Below are 15523 nucleotides of genomic sequence, written 5' to 3'. Positions count from 1 at the left end.
GGGAGCCCCTCAATCCAGCTCCCACATTTGGGTTAGACAAACACCTGTCAGGGATGGTCCAGTCCTGCCTTGAGTACAGGGGACTGCACTAGATGATATATGGAGGTCCCTTCCAGTCCTACACTTCTGTGATTCCCCACCCCTGGGCGGGCCCTGCCCCTCTCTCTGGGACCCAGAGTCCCTTCTCTCCCCTTATCTGCTTCTTCACCAGGAGGAATCCAGACCTTGGTAGAGAAACAAGCAGGGATGAGGGAGAAATGTTGCTCATCCAGCAAAGATGGTAGGAGCTCAAGGGTGGAGAGCAGTGGCGGGGGGGGGGGGGGGTGTACATGCAATCCCACCACGCACTCTAGACACCACCCACCACTGCCTGATTTAATTCACACCCTCACCCTCTTTGGTAAGAAAAGATTCGATCTGAGGTTTTGGACTGGGCCAAACTCCATCCTGCCTCCCAAATTCTGGAGGGGTTAGAATCAGGCTACGCGGCTGTCTAGCACTCACCCCCTATCCATCCCTTCCTACACTACCCCCCTGCACAACCCACCGACACACACACACACACACACACACACATGCAGAATACCCCTGCACAACCCCCTCACACAGAATATACCTTCTCAGTTTTTTCCTGCCTTAAGTATGAGCAACAGGGGAGAGAAGGAAGCGGGCAGACAGGAGCAAGCCGGGGCAGGACTTGGGGGAAGAGGTGATACTGCATAAAAAAGAATTTGGGACAGGAAGTGAAAGTGAATCATGAATCGACTGCCAATGCTCCCGGACCGGACGCCATTGCTGAAAATGGCGACACTGTTGCCAGAAAATGGCGTCTGGTCCGGGGGAGTTGGTAATCCTAGCTAGTGACCCTGGTGGGAGGGACTTGGGGTGCAGCCCCCTGGGGGTGAAGTGGGAAGTCATTTTCCCCTATTTGATTTTACCCTCTGGCTCTTCAGTGAGGCTTTTGCTTGTTGCCTTCAGCGCCAGGAACAGCAGGCTCTCGTCTGACATGTCACGCCTCCTCTTCAGATCTTGTGCCTGTATTTCTGCCCGCCCTTGTCGAAAGCTTGGTGGTGGAAGAGGGGGCATTATACCGCCAAGAAGCACCCCCAGGATTCTGTCAACTGAGGAACTGTAGTGCTGCCTCCTCCTCGTGGGTGGGCACAAAGCAGGAAGGAGACCCAGACCCTCCCGCCCGCCCCCCCCCACACACAAATCAGGCAGACATGCCCACATTTAAAGGGTACTTTGAGGAGTGAGGGAAGTCTCCGGTGGCTACTTGTTGCTCTGTGTGCCCCAAACCATCTCTCAGTCCAAATATGACTCCTCTGGTTCCCGGTCCTTCCCCACCCTCACCGTTTTTTGGTCGTTTTTGGTGCTGTTTGGCCACAGCCCTGATCAGGGCTTGGGGTAAAACTGCCCTGGCCCAAGGGGGAGCTCCAAGATGGATCGTGCCTTGAGGAGTTACCATCACTTCCCCAGCCCCTCAGCGCACAGAGGGACATGCTGGGCACACTGTCTGTGTTGGGAGTGAGGTGTGTGTGGCTGTCACGGAGTATTGGGGAACTCAGGGCTCTGCACCCCCGGCTTCCTGCGATTCACCATGACTCTCAGCCAGCCAGTAAAGCAGAAGGTTTATTTGGATGACAGGAATACAGTCCAAAACAGGTCTTGCAGGCACAGACAACAGGGCCCCCCTCAGTTAGGTCCAGCTTGGGGTCTCAGGGCATCCCAGCCCCCCACCCCCTTTTGGGGAGTCAGAGCCATCTCTGCCTCCCAGCCATCTCTCCAGCCCGCTTCCAACACTCCCCTTCAGCGCTCCCTCCCACAGCCTTTGTTCAGTTTCCCGGGCCAAGGTGTCACCTGGCCTCCAACCCCTTCCTGGGTTCTCATGTTACACGCTCAGGTATTCGCCTTCGGGCAGACTCCCATCCCCCAATGCAGACTATCCCAGCCACACTCCCCTGTCAGCATTCACACACCACAGTAAGAACAGTCCCAGTTCGTCACATCTCCCCCCTTCGAGACCGAACTGAGCAGGGTCACTTTAGCCAGTGACCCGGGGAAGTTCGAACCTACCCCCGTTCCCATGGATGCCCCCGCATCCCTCCCATTCCTTGGTGAGAATTACACCAGGCCCCTCCAGTTTCACGCCCCCCCTTAGGTCGGGGGTGCTTGATGGCACTCGCAGTTCGCATGTGGGAAGGTTTATGCGGCCTGTGCCCTTTTCCCCCCCCCATACCTCTGGGGTTCCAACTGGGCTGTGGTCTTCTCCCAGCGCTCCAGTCTGGAGGTCTGTGCTTTGGGCTCTCTTGGTTTAGAGCCGCCCTTTTAACCTTGGCCACCCTCCGGAAAGGATCCTTTATGCTGGGCAAGGGTCCTAAAGCTGTTTTCCCCTTGTCCCAGGCCTTCCTCCCCCTCTGACAGGGGTCACAGGATCCGCAGTACTGTCGGACAGTAACAAAGACCCCAGGCCAGTAAAAGCTCCGTAGCAGCCTCTGCTGGGTACGCCAGGTTCCCTGGTGCCCTGAGAGAGGAATGTCATGGGCCCGGCACAGCAGCTGGCGGCGATACTTCTGGGTTACCACCAGCTGCCTCCTGATCCCCCCTGACTCCATTTTCCCTGGGGGAGCCCATTCTCGGTACAGGAACCCCTTCTCCCACAGGAACCTTTTCCGGCCACCTCGTCCCATGGTCTGTACCGCATTGAGGTCGGCCAGGTCCCTTATCTTCCGCAAGGAGGGGTCTCTCTGCAACTCGGCCTGGAACTCAGCAGCTGGGACAGGGATGGCCACCTGCTCTTTCTCGCCCCCTGGGTCTGAAGCTGCAGCCTCCCTGAGCCGTGTCCCTGGGCGTTCCCTCCCCACCAGGTTAGGGTCCTGCGCCTCAGGCAAGGCACCCCCCCCAAGGCCAGGGCGCAGTGCCCCTCGCCGGCTCTGACTGCGGGTCACAACTAAGGCGGTCTGGGGGCTGCTTGGCCAGTCCTCTAGGTCCCCCCCCATCAACACCTCAGTGGGCAAATGGTGGTGCACTCCCACGTCCTTGGGGCCCTCCTTGGCCCCCCATTTCAGGTGTACCCTCGCTACGGGAACCTTGAATGGGGTCCCACCCACCCCGGTCAGGGTCAGGAAGGTGTTGGGCACCACCCGATCTGGGGCCACCACCTCGGGCCGGGCCAGTGTCACCTCTGCGCCCGTGTCCCAGTATCCATAAACTTTCTTCCCATCCACCTCCAGGGGAACAAGGCACTCGCTCCGCAGGGACAGCCCCGCGCCAACCCTGTAAACGGAGAACTTTGAATCCGGAGCATCTGGCCCCCCAGAGAAGCTGGCCTGGGGCCCTTCTCTCTCTTGAGCAGTTGATAAGCTGCCAGCCCCTCTTGTGTGAGAAGCCTGCCCCTCGTCCGTCTGGGCCTCTACCAAGTTAACCCGGTGCGGGTTCGGTCTGCTCAGTCTGTCCTTGAGCTTGGGGCACTGGGCCCGAACGTGGCCTCTTCGGCCGCAGTAATAGCAGCTCTTGTCCCGTGGGTCCCCTCGAGCCGGTCGGTTGTCCCTGACGCTGGACATTCCCCGTGGGAGGGGATTCCCCATATTCCCCCTTTGGGAGGTCCCAGGGTGACTCTCTCTCTGCATCGCGGCGGGCCTGTTCCTTTGGGGCTCCTCCCTGCCACCCCCTGACCGGCTCTTTACAAACTCATCGGCCAGCCGCCCTGCGTGTCACGGGTTCTCTGGCTTTCTGTCCACCAACCACAGCCTCAGGTCGGATGGGCACCGCTCATACAGTTGCTCCAGTACCAGCAGTTTAATCAGGTCCTCCTTCGTCTGGGCCCCATCAGCCCACTTGCTGGCGTATCTTTCCATGCGGACGGCTAGTTGCAGATATGAGATCTCAGGGGTTTTATCCTGACTCCGGAACCTTTCCCGGTACATCTCAGGAGTCAGCCCAAACTCTCGTAGCAGGGCCTTTTTGAATAGTTCGTAGTCCCCTTTCTCTGCCTCTTCCAGTTGGCGGTACAATGCCACGGCTTTGGGGTCCAGTAAGGGGGTAAGGACCCGGAGTCTGTCCGCGGGATCAACCCGGTGCAGCTCGCAGGCCGTCTCAAAGGCCTCCAGGAAGTCATCCATGTCCTCCCCCTCCTTGTGTGGGGCCAGGATGCACTTATCAAAGCTCCGTGCAGTCCTGGGTCCCCCCTCACTCACTGCAGCCGGGGGTTCGCTGCCCTTCAATCTTGCCAGTTCCAGTTCATGCTGACGCTGTCTCTCTTCATGCTGTCTCTGTCTCTCTTCATGCTGTCTCTGTCTCTCTTTCGCCTCCCGTTCATGCTGACGCTCTCTCTCTTGTTCACGATCCCCCAGCTCTCTCAGTTTTAGCTCTTTCTCCCATTCCAGCCAATTCCGCTCCACCGATGCCGAACGTCGCCGGGAGGATCCTCTGCTGGCCGGCGAGCCTCGCTGGGAGGATCCCCTGCTGGCTGGGGGGGTCACGGCGCCCTCGGTATTTGCTGGGCTCCTCCCCACCCTTCCCCTAGGCATAGGAAGGAGCGGTCTCGGGAAGCCCTCAGCAGCCGGCTGACCACTCCCAGCTGGGACAGACACTGGTGCCTGCGCTGCATTTGCCAGGCTGCTTCCCTGAGACACAGGGATCAGTTCATTCGCGCGATCTTCTGCCTCCAGCCGGGCAATGAGCTGTTCTTCGGTGAGCCTCCCAATGCGCAGCCCCCTCTGCTTGCACAGCTCCACCAGGTCGCTCTTAAGCCGCTTGGCATACATCTTCCTGCTGGCCACTCACTGGCCTGTGTGCTCACAGCTCCCCACAGTTCCCAGGGGGACCCCTAGTGTGCCAGCCCTTCTCGAGGTCACCACCTCTCTGCCAGGGTCGAGCTGCAGACTCCTCCGCCCCTGGGACCACTCGCTGCGATCCCCCCGGGGGACCCTGTTACAGCAAAAGTCCGTCTCGCTGGTCACACACTCCCAGGGGTAATAACCGTCTCTCTCTCACTCTTCAGCACGCCTGGTCCCCGTCAATCCCCCTTCGTTTTACTGCTCCCCAGTCACTTACTGCAGGAAGCGCCGTCCACGGGGTGCAGTAGATCCCGCCGCTGCCACCAGTTGTCACGGAGTATTGGGGAACTCAGGGCCCTGCCCCCCCGGCTTCCTGCGATTCACCATGACTCTCAGCCAGCCAGTAAAGCAGAAGGTTTATTTGGATGACAGGAATACAGTCCAAAACAGGTCTTGCAGGCACAGACAACAGGGCCCCCCTCAGTTAGGTCCAGCTTGGGGTCCCAGGGCATCCCAGCCCCCCCCCCCCCTTTGGGGGGTCAGAGCCATCTCTGCCTCCCAGCCATCTCTCCAGCCCGCTTCCAACACTCCCCTTCAGCGCTCCCTCCCACAGCCTTTGTTCAGTTTCCCGGGCCAAGGTGTCACCTGGCCTCCAACCCCTTCCTGGGTTCTCATGTTACACGCTCAGGTATTCGCCTTCGGGCAGATTCCCATCCCCCAATGCAGACTATCCTAGCCACACTCCCCTGTCAGCATTCACACACCACAGTAAGAACAGTCCCAGTTCGTCACAGTGGCATTTGGCTGAGGAAGGGCAGAAGGAATGTGGGGGGATCGAGGAAGTGGTGGGCAGGTATATGGTAGGGTGGATGGGTGTGAATAGAGGGGGCAGTGGAGACAAAGGAAGGAGAGGCCTAGGTTAGGAGAGAAAGAGGTTGAGATGGATGGGAACAAAGGGCTGGGAATGAGGCAGTGATCACTGGGGATGGGGAGGGAGAACCTGAAATAGTGCCGAGGTACTAGGTGACTTTTGCTCTGTGAATATCTGAGAGGGACAGAAAAGATGGGTAAGGGGGGAGAGAACACAGCAAAGGGAAAGACAGAATAAGGGGAATGAAGGCAGACAGGCAGAAAGAGGGAAGATACAGTTACTAACCTTGTTGTAACTGTTGTTCTTGGACATATGTTGCCCAAGTCCTTCCACTGCAGGTTTATGTGCATCCAGCACACAGCTGTCAAAAATTCTTCCCTCGGGGGTACTCATCAGGATAGCATGAGCACCCTCTGTAGTCTCACACCACTATGTGCAAGTACAAAGGGTGGAGTTGCCCCCAACCTCCCTCAGTTACTTCTTTCTGGGTAGATCCCTGAAGAGAGGGGAAGGAGGGCAGGTCGTGGAACGGCCACGGGCAACACATCTCAAAGATCAACAGGTACGAGTCGGTTAGTAACCATTTCTTCTTCCTCGAGTGACAGCACATGTCCATTCCTCTGTAGGTCACTCGCAAGCAGTTCAAACTGATGCGAGCTCGGAGTCTACTTGAACAGGGATTGGAGAATCACACGACCAAACTTGGCATCGTCCCTGGACTGCTGAGAGATGTCATTGTGAAAAACGAACGTATGGACTTATAACCAAGCAGCCACCTTACAGATGTCCAAGATAGGCACATGAGTGAAAGGCTGCAGAAGCTGCATGAGACCTGGTTGCTTGAGCTAACACCCTACTCAGGGGAGTCACATTAGCAAAGTGGTAGCATGAAAAAATGCTAGCTGAAATCAAAGAAGAGATTCATTGGGAAGACATTGGACTGCCCTTCATTGTGCCTTCAACCGCAATGAGCAGTTGCAAGGTTGATCTAAATGCCTTAGTTAGGTCAAGGTAAAACCCCAAAGCTCTTCCAATATCCAAATATTCCTCATCTTTATGTTTATGAGGCTTTAGAAAGAAAGTAGGTAAGTAAACTGCTTGATTAATACGAAAATTGGAAACTACCTTAGTAAGGAACTTTGGGTGAGGGTGAAGGTAAACTTTGTCTGTATAGAAAACCATGTAGGGAGGTTCAGATATCAGAGCCCATAATTCCCCAACTCTCCTGGCTGAAACAATCACTATCAAACAGGCCACTTTCATTCAAAGGTTTAGCAGCAAACAGGACAGCAGTGGCTCAGAGAGGGATCCATCACATTTGCTAGTACTATCTTCAAGCCCCATGGGAGAATTGTGTCCTTTACCTGTGGGTATGACCTGCCCAGACCTGTTCAAAACCTGATAGACATTGAGATGGAAAACGTAGGAGGGTTGTACCCACAGCAGGGTGGAAAGCCAAGATAGCTGCTAGATGAACCCTGATGGAACTAACAGCCAACCTTGTTGTTTCAGGAACCAGATGGAGAATATTTTCCATTTTGCCAGGTAAGTTCTCCTAGTGGAAGGCTTTCTACTATTTAAAAGCACTTCCTGTACCTCGTTTGAGCAACATCTTTCCAAAGGCATCAAGTACGAAGCATCCAGGCTGTCAGGTGAATTCAGCCAGGCAAAAAAATGCAGAATAAAATTGCAAAAAATTTTTACAGAAACCCCCCAACTCACTTTTTTTTTTTTTTTTTGCTGAGTCCCTCTGGAGATTCATGTTGCTTGCAAGGCCCCTTCCCCCCACCCCACTTTTTCTATGGGGGCAGGGTAGAGGGGTGCCCTGTATCCACAAGGGGTGCCTGGTACTTGCTGGGGGCAGGTACTCACCGTGTGGCAGTGGAGGAAACCTTCTGCACCCTGACGTGGTAGGGTCGTCTTGGCTGTCTACACTCAGCTCCCTGCCTGTCCCCCGACCTGCCCCTGTGCGCATGGAAAACAAACAGCTGAGCTGAAAGGCCAGGGTCAGGGGGGAGGACACAGCTACTGAACAGTTCTCTGCTCACCCGGCCCTTGCGCACAGTCCTGTTCGCTTGTCCTGTGCAGGCTCTTTCCAGCAGAGGACAGGGCTCTGTGCCCTGGAGCTGTGGTGAAGGACCGGGGTCAGCAAGGGGCTCTGTTGGCAGGACAGTCACTAGTCCCGTGTGCAGCTTTCCACTTGCAGAGTCCCTGGTGGGCTCCCCAGTAGAGGTGGTGGCTGCTGCAGCTGCTAGGGCTGGGCCAATACCTGTCCCTCGGCCCCTCCTCCCTCGGGTTTCCAGGGTGGCCAGCGCTGGGCGCAGAGGCTGCCAGGCGCAGAAATGGGAACAGTCGCGGTGGACGTTGACATTGACCCACAAACTGTATGGCCCGCTGAGGTGAGTCAGGGGGTGGAGGTGTTGCTGCTGGGCTGGCCCGGGCCCTGACATGCAGGGCTGGCATGAGCTGCACAGCATCACCGTTTGCCCCCCGCCAAACATTTCTCCATGCCCTCTCTCGGGGGGGCTGCTCCACAGTTTGCAAATCTCTGCTCTGAGGAAAGAGACTTTTTAAAAATAAATGGTAATTCCTGATTATAGTGCTTCACAGGCCAGTGTGCAGCGCGCAGGTCCTGGCTCCACCTCCTCCCCAACCCTTAAAAGCCCGGATAGGGTGAATTGTCCCCCGGGGTCACACAGAGAGCTGCCCCTCTGCTCCCTGCTTCAGTGCTGGGGCTGTACCCATCCTCAGTCCTCGCACAGGGGACACAAGGGACAAGGCTCCTTTGTCTGACTGGCCCCCCATCCATTTCTCCCCTTCCCCCCAAACACACACACAACTGGGACAGGACACAACCTAGGTCTTCATAACAAAACATCCCTCTGGTGCCTTTCACCCAGAGCAATCCCCAAGCACTTTCCAAGCTGTACGGATGAGGATCACCTGCCCTGCACTGAAATGCAGCTGCCTCTGGGGTGGAGCATGAAAAACATTTACCATCCCTGCACAAATTTAAAGCAAGAAATGAAGGCAGCAGTTTTTGGCAGTTGGGAACTAGGGCAGGACTCTGGATTGCGTCACTCGCTGGATAAGAAGGGCACAGAGCAGTGGCGTCAAACATAGAATCATAGAATATTAGGGAGCTTGGGACAGGAAGTGAAAGCACATCATGAATCAACGAGAGTTTGAGGCTACCCGCTTGTATAGCATTGTGATTGTCAGGAAGAAAGAGCAAAGAGGGGCCTGTGAAGACAGAAGCACCTTTGGCTGCAATGGGCCAGTGTGTATGTTAGATAAAGAGGAGCAGAGCTATATTCTGCTCTACCCACCTCTTGCCGCCTTTATCTCTGCATCAGAACTAGAGTGGGATTCAGTCTCTTCACTGGTGAATCCTGAAAAGAAAAATGGAAACTGACAAAATTCCAAACACTCTGAGCCAGATTCTGATCTCAGTGACCCTGGTGTAAATCCAGAGTGACCCCACGGATGACAATGGAGTCAGGGCTAGATTCTGATCTCAGATACAATGATACAATTCTGGAGTGACTCCAAATGGACTAACCGCAGGGTCACTGAGATCAGAACCTGGTCCTAACTCTGCTGACCTTAGTGGGGTCTCTGAAGATATCCCCAAATCACCTTAGCTCTGCGCTCATACAGGAGGAGGTGAATAGCTTGAAAACTGGTATTTTAAAAAGTCAGAGTGTAGGGAGCCAGGGTGGCTGCCCTCCGAACCTGAGGGTAAAGTGCCTTTCCCTCAGCCTGAGTGGGCGGGGCCAGCCCAAGCTCGCTCCACCCCCCGGAAGGGGAGGGGTGGAACAGGAAGTATAAAGGGCGGGGCCCTTAGCTCAGTTAGGGCAGCACCAGGGAGGGAGGCAGACACAGACCGCGGGCTGCTCCCTTCAGAGCCTGCTGCCACACCAGGGGAGGCCCTGGACCCGTGGAAACCTCACCTGGAGGACGGACTGGGGCTGCCAGGACTGCCCGCTGCCGAGTACCCAGAGGAACTGGAGGAGCCGGAGGGGGAGCGGGAGCTGCCAGCAGCCGAGTACCCAGAGGAGCTGGAGGAGCCTGAGCCTGAGGGGGAGCCGGAGCTGCCAGCAGCGGACTACCCCGACGCACTCCCGGGACCAGAGGGATTCGGGCGAGCAATCGGGTAGGAAGTAGCCCAGGGACAGAGCTGCACAGTGGTGAGTCTATGTAGCGGGACGACCCCGCTGACCCAGTGGTGGGACCCTCGTTCTGCCACTGTCAGGGCCCTGGGCTGGAGCGCAGTGGTGTAGGGTGGGCCTGCGTTCCCCTACCCGGCAGAGCCACGCCGGGACCTTTGCTGGCGCTCCCCTGCCTGAGGGGCGCTACTGACCTTTGCCGGCGCTCCCCTGCCTGAGGGGCGCGCTACTGGCCTTTGCCGGCGCTCCCCTGCCTGAGGGGCGCGCTACTGGCCTTTGCCGGCGCTCCCCTGCCTGAGGGGCGCGCTACTGGCCTTTGCCGGCGCTCCCCTGCCTGAGGGGCGCGCTACTGGCCTTTGCCGGCGCTCCCCTGCCTGAGGGGCGCGCTACTGACCTTTGCCGGCGCTCCCCTGCCTGAGGGGCGCGCTACTGGCCTTTGCCGGCGCTCCCCTGCCTGAGGGGCGCGCTACTGGCCTTTGCCGGCGCTCCCCTGCCTGAGGGGCGCTACAGACTCTGGCTGGCGGCCGCCCCGCCGCTAATTCCCCGCTGACGGAGGCGTGACCCAGGCCGGCCAGTGACCTCGTAGCTCCCCACCGCCCCCTAGCGGGTAGGTGGGCCGACGCCGATCACAAGTGGTGGAGAATGTGGGCAGCGCCCCCTATCCCTGCCGGAAGGGATTAGAGCAAGGAGGCAGCGACAGCCCCTAAACAGAAGATGGAGATGGAAAGGCTTATCAAGGTGCTGGCCGAGACTCAGCAGCAGCAGCAGTAACAACTCATACAGCAGCTGGGTACCCACCAGCAGCAGTTGCTTCAAACCTTGGGGGCCCAGCACCGCGAACAACAGACTCAATGTTTCCAGCAACTTGCCACCCTGTGGCCGAGCCCCGGTGGAGCCCAGCCGGGCGGGGTGACCACCCCCAACCCTCCTGCTCCACCAATCCGTCTGGCCAAGATGGGGCCTGAGGATGACCCAGAGGCTTATCTGGTGACCTTCGAGCGGGTTGCTGCAGTAGCTGGTTGGGCGCCGGACCAATGGGCAACCCTGCTTGCCCCCTATCTAACGGGGCCGGCCCAGAAGGCTTACCGGGGGCTACCAGACGATGAAGCCCGTGTTTACGCCAGAGTAAAAGCGGCTATCCTGGATGCCTTCGACATCACCCCGGAGACTTTTCGGCGACGGTTTCGGGGAAAGCTGTACCCCCCAGGGGCCCGGCCCCGAGCCGTGGCACAGGAATTAAAGGATGCAGCGTGCCGATGGCTACAACCCGAGCATCGAACTGTGGCTGAGGTGACAGAACAGATCATCCTCGAGCAATTCGTGCACATCCTTCCGACTCCAGGGAGGGCGTGGGTGTTGCGGCACCGACCTCAAACTCTAAGTGCAGCAGTCACACTTATGGAGAACTTTCTAGAGGCCGAGGCCCCAATAGGACCGACAGCCCGACCCCCAAGCTCTGGACCCGGCGCTCAGAAGCCGGAAAGGGGGTCCACCCCCAAAGTCAATGTGCCCGCTCGAGCCCGACGACCAAACGGCGGCGGCACTACTTTTCCCCGACGGCCCGAGGCCCCACAACCCGCACCGTCTGGACGTTTGGCCCGTCCATCGGGCCCCGGCCAACCCCGCGGCCACCCGGCACGGCCGGGGCGCACAGAGGTAGGACCTTGCTTTCGGTGTGGTGAGTACGGCCACCTGCAACGAGACTGTACGGCGATGGAATGCGATTTTGGCCAGGTGTACACCGGGGAGAGCCGGGCCCGCACACCATCCGCGGCCAAATTGACAGCCCCCATGAGCATCGCCGGGACACCTGTGGTGGGTCTAATTGATTCGGGCTGTGGGCAGACTCTTGTCTGCCAGTCCCTCCTCCCGGACACCGAGCAGATCATCGGGGAGGTACGGATACAGTGCATACATGGGGATGTGAAACCGTACCCCACCGTGCAGGTCCCTCTCACGGTAGACGGGGCGACTCAGGTAATGAATGTGGCGGTGGCCCCGTCCCTTGCCTACCCAATCATCCTGGGCCGGGACTGGCCAGAATTCGTCGAGCTGCTCCGCTCCCTATCTCCGGAAGAGGCATTCGAGGCAGCCTCCTCTGAGACGGACCCAGGCCCCAGGCGGAGCCCCGACCCCGATGGGGACCCATCCCTTTCACCCAGGCAGGACGGCCAGGAGACAGGGGGCCCCCCGGTGGACATTCGGGACTTTAGCCGAGACCAAAGGGAGGACCCTACGCTCCGGTTTGCCTATGAACAGCTGGCACGGGTAGAGGGGAAGGTCGTGGAGGCCCAGCGGGCTACCCAATGGCCTAGATTTGAGCTTGACCAGGATCGTCTCTACTGTGTGGAGCGGGACCCTCAAACTCAAGAGGTCCGGACCCAACTCGTGGTTCCCCGCATTCATCGACGGGCGGTCCTAAAGCTAGCCCATGACATCCCAGCCGCAGGCCATTTAGGACCGGAGAAAACCGCAGCTAGGGTCCTGGCCAAGTTCTTCTGGCCCGGCATCCACCGCGAAGTGAAGGATTACTGTGGGTCATGCCCGGACTGCCAATGCGCCGCCCCGGCCGGGATCCGGAAGGCCCCCCTAGTTCCATTACCAACCGTGGGCGTTCCATTTGAACGAGTAGCGATGGACCTGGTCGGACCCTTCCTGAAAAGTCAGGCGGGCTACCAATACATCCTTGTCTTGATGGACTACGCCACCCGCTTCCCTGAGGCTGTCCCCTTAAGGAGTATCACTGCCCGCACTATTGCGGCAGAGCTCGTGAAGATCTTCGCCAGGGTAGGCCTCCCTCGAGAGTTACTTACTGACCAAGGGACCAACTTCACATCTAAGTTGTTCCATCAGGTATGTGCCCTGCTGGGGATTAAGAAGCTGCAGGCCTCAGTTTACCATCCCCAGACGGATGGGTTAGTCGAACGTTTTAATCGAACCCTGAAAGGAATGTTGCGACGCTTCCCCACCCAGGACCTCCGTCAGTGGGATCAACTACTTCCCCCTTTACTACTGGCGGTTCGGGAAGTTCCACAGGCTTCCACGAAGTTCTCTCCCTTTGAGCTCCTCTATGGGCGACGGCCCCGCGGAGTGATGGATCTCCTGAGAGAAACTTGGGAACATACACCATCCTCAACGCAGGGCCTTTTACAATACGTCTTGCAGCTGCAGGAACGGTTGGCCCGGGCGGGTGAACTCGTGAGGGAAAACTTAAACACGGCCCAAAGGGGCCAGGAGCAGCAATATAATCGGGGCACCCAGGTCCAATTATTTGCCCCCGGAGACCGAGTTCTCCTCCTGCTCCCCTCGGAGGAATGAAAGCTTTTTGCCCGCTGGCAGGGCCCGTATGAAGTCCTTCGCCAAGTGGGGCCTGTCAATTATGAAATCCGGCAGCCTGATCACCGGAAGGGAAAGCAGATCTATCACGTGAATCTTTTAAAACCCTGGCGGGAACGGGAAGGACTACTAATTGCCCCATACCCACCTGAACCAGACCTTGGGCCACAACCCCCCGAAGAGTCTGATAATGGGGAACCCCAGCTAGCCGAGACGCTCACGGCTGAGCAGCGGGAACAGGCCCTCTGCCTAGTGAAGGCATTCCCCAGGACCTTCACCATGAAGCCCGAACAGACTACGCTTGCCTACCATGCAATCCAGACCGACCCCGGGGTGGTGGTCCGAGAGACGACCCGGCCATTGCCTAGGCAAATGCGAGAGGCTGTGGAGGAGGAAGTCCAGGCCATGTTGGGATTGGGTGTTATCGAGCATTCCCAGAGCGAATGGCGGAGCCCTGTCGTCCTGGTTCCGAAGCCAGATGGCAGCCGGCGGTTTTGTATTGACTTTCGGAGAGTCAATGCCATTTCAAAGTTTGATGCGTATCCAATGCCCCGCGTCGATGAGCTCCTTGACCGGCTTGGAGAAGCCTGCTACATCACCACCTTAGATCTCACCAAGGGGTACTGGCAGATCCCCTTGGAACCCCGATCCAAGGAGAAGACTGCGTTCGCCACCCCGTCAGGCTTGTACCAGTTTACTCGGATGCCTTTTGGCCTCCATGGGGCCCCGGCAACCTTCCAGCACTTGATGGATCGGATTTTGCAACCTCACACCAAGTACGCCGCCGCCTACCTGGATGATGTGGTCATCTATGGCAGCAACTGGGAGGAACATCTCAACCAAGTGGCGGCTGTCCTCCGGGACCTCCGCGCCGCCGGCCTCACAGCCAATCCTAAGAAATGCCGAATCGGGCGCGAAGAAACCACTTATCTGGGGTACACCCTGGGGCGGGGACAGGCACGCCCCCTCATCGGGAAGGTTCAAGCCCTCCAGGAATGTCAGGTGCCAACCACGAAGAGGCAGGTACGTCAATTCTTGGGCCTGGCCGGCTATTACCGGCGGTTCGTACCCCACTTTGCAACCATTACGGCCCCTCTGACAGAACTCCTGACCAAAGATAGCCCCCGTAGAGTGTGCAGGTCTGACGACTGCGAGAGAGCCTTTCAAACTGTCAAAGACCGCCTGTCTAGCGAACCCGTTCTCTTCAGCCCGGACTTCGGTCGGGACTTCATTGTCCAGACCGATGCCTCTGGCGTGGGGCTTGGGGCGGTCCTCTCACAGGAGGTGGACGGGGAGGAGCATCCTATTGTTTACATCAGCCGGAAACTGTTCCCCCGGGAGCGGAACTACTCCGTCCTGGAGAAGGAGGCCCTAGCTGTTAAGTGGGCGGTTGATGCTCTCCGCTACTACCTCCTCGGGGCCCCCTTTACACTGGTCACAGATCATGCACCCCTGAAGTGGCTCAACAAGATGAAGGACGCGAATGCCCGCCTGCAGCGGTGGTATCTTAACACTACAAACCTACGCCTTCACGATCCGCCATCGGGCGGGACGGGACAACGCCAACGCGGACTTTTTCTCCCGTCTGGGGGAGGCTGAGGACGCCAGCTCCAAGGTTCGGGAGCTGGATTTGAGGGGTGGGGTATGTAGGGAGCCAGGGTGGCTTCCCTCCGAACCTGAGGGTAAAGTGCCTTTCCCTCAGCCTGAGTGGGCAGGGCCAGCCCAAGCTCGCTCCACCCCCCGGAAGGGGAGGGGTGGAACAGGAAGTATAAAGGGCGGGGCCCTTAGCTCAGTTAGGGCAGCACCAGGGAGGGAGGCAGACGCAGACCGCGGGCTGCTCCCTTCAGAGCCTGCTGCCACACCAGGGGAGGCCCTGGACCTGTGGAAACCTCACCTGGAGGACGGACTGGGGCTGCCAGGACTGCCTGCTGCCGAGTACCCAGAGGAACTGGAGGAGCCGGAGGGGGAGCAGGAGCTGCCAGCAGCCGAGTACCCAGAGGAGCTGGAGGAGCCTGAGCCTGAGGGGGAGCCGGAGCTGCCAGCAGCGGACTACCCCAACGCACTCACGGGACCAGAGGGATTCGGGCGAGCAATCGGGTAGGAAGTAGCCCAGGGACAGAGCTGCACAGTGGTGAGTCTATGTAGCGGGACGACCCCGCTGACCCAGTGGTGGGACCCTCGTTCTGCCACTGTCAGGGCCCTGGGCTGGAGCGCAGTGGTGTAGGGTGGGCCTGCGTTCCCCTACCCGGCAGAGCCACGCCGGGACCTTTGCCGGCGCTCCCCTGCCTGAGGGGCGCGCTACTGACCTTTGCCGGCGCTCCCCTGCCTGAGGGGCGCGCTACTGACCTTAGCCGGCGCTCCCCTGCCTG

General features: G+C 58.5%; 1 protein-coding gene across 8 annotated transcripts in view; it reads right to left on the bottom strand.

The window, feature by feature from the left end:
• Positions 1–15523, bottom strand: part of LOC101950806 (uncharacterized) — a 57064-nt gene that overhangs the window by 25725 nt on the left and 15816 nt on the right. For 6 of the 8 annotated variants that reach the window (XM_065594231.1, XM_065594230.1, XM_065594227.1 and 3 more), the window contains 2 exons: positions 8979–9041; positions 7522–7614 (listed from right to left, as the gene is read on the bottom strand). The exons of the other annotated variants lie outside the window; for them this stretch is intronic. In XM_065594231.1, the coding sequence (XP_065450303.1) occupies positions 7522–7614; positions 8979–9041 (156 nt within the window). The remainder of the gene's footprint in view (positions 1–7521; positions 7615–8978; positions 9042–15523) is intronic. 8 annotated transcript variants of the gene reach the window in all.

Source organism: Chrysemys picta, chromosome 4 (genome assembly GCF_011386835.1).
Source record: "Chrysemys picta bellii isolate R12L10 chromosome 4, ASM1138683v2, whole genome shotgun sequence".
In the NCBI taxonomy this organism is placed as follows: Eukaryota; Metazoa; Chordata; order Testudines; family Emydidae; genus Chrysemys; species Chrysemys picta.
Note: the sequence above shows the minus strand (reverse complement) of the source record. Positions and strands in the feature narration are given on the sequence as shown.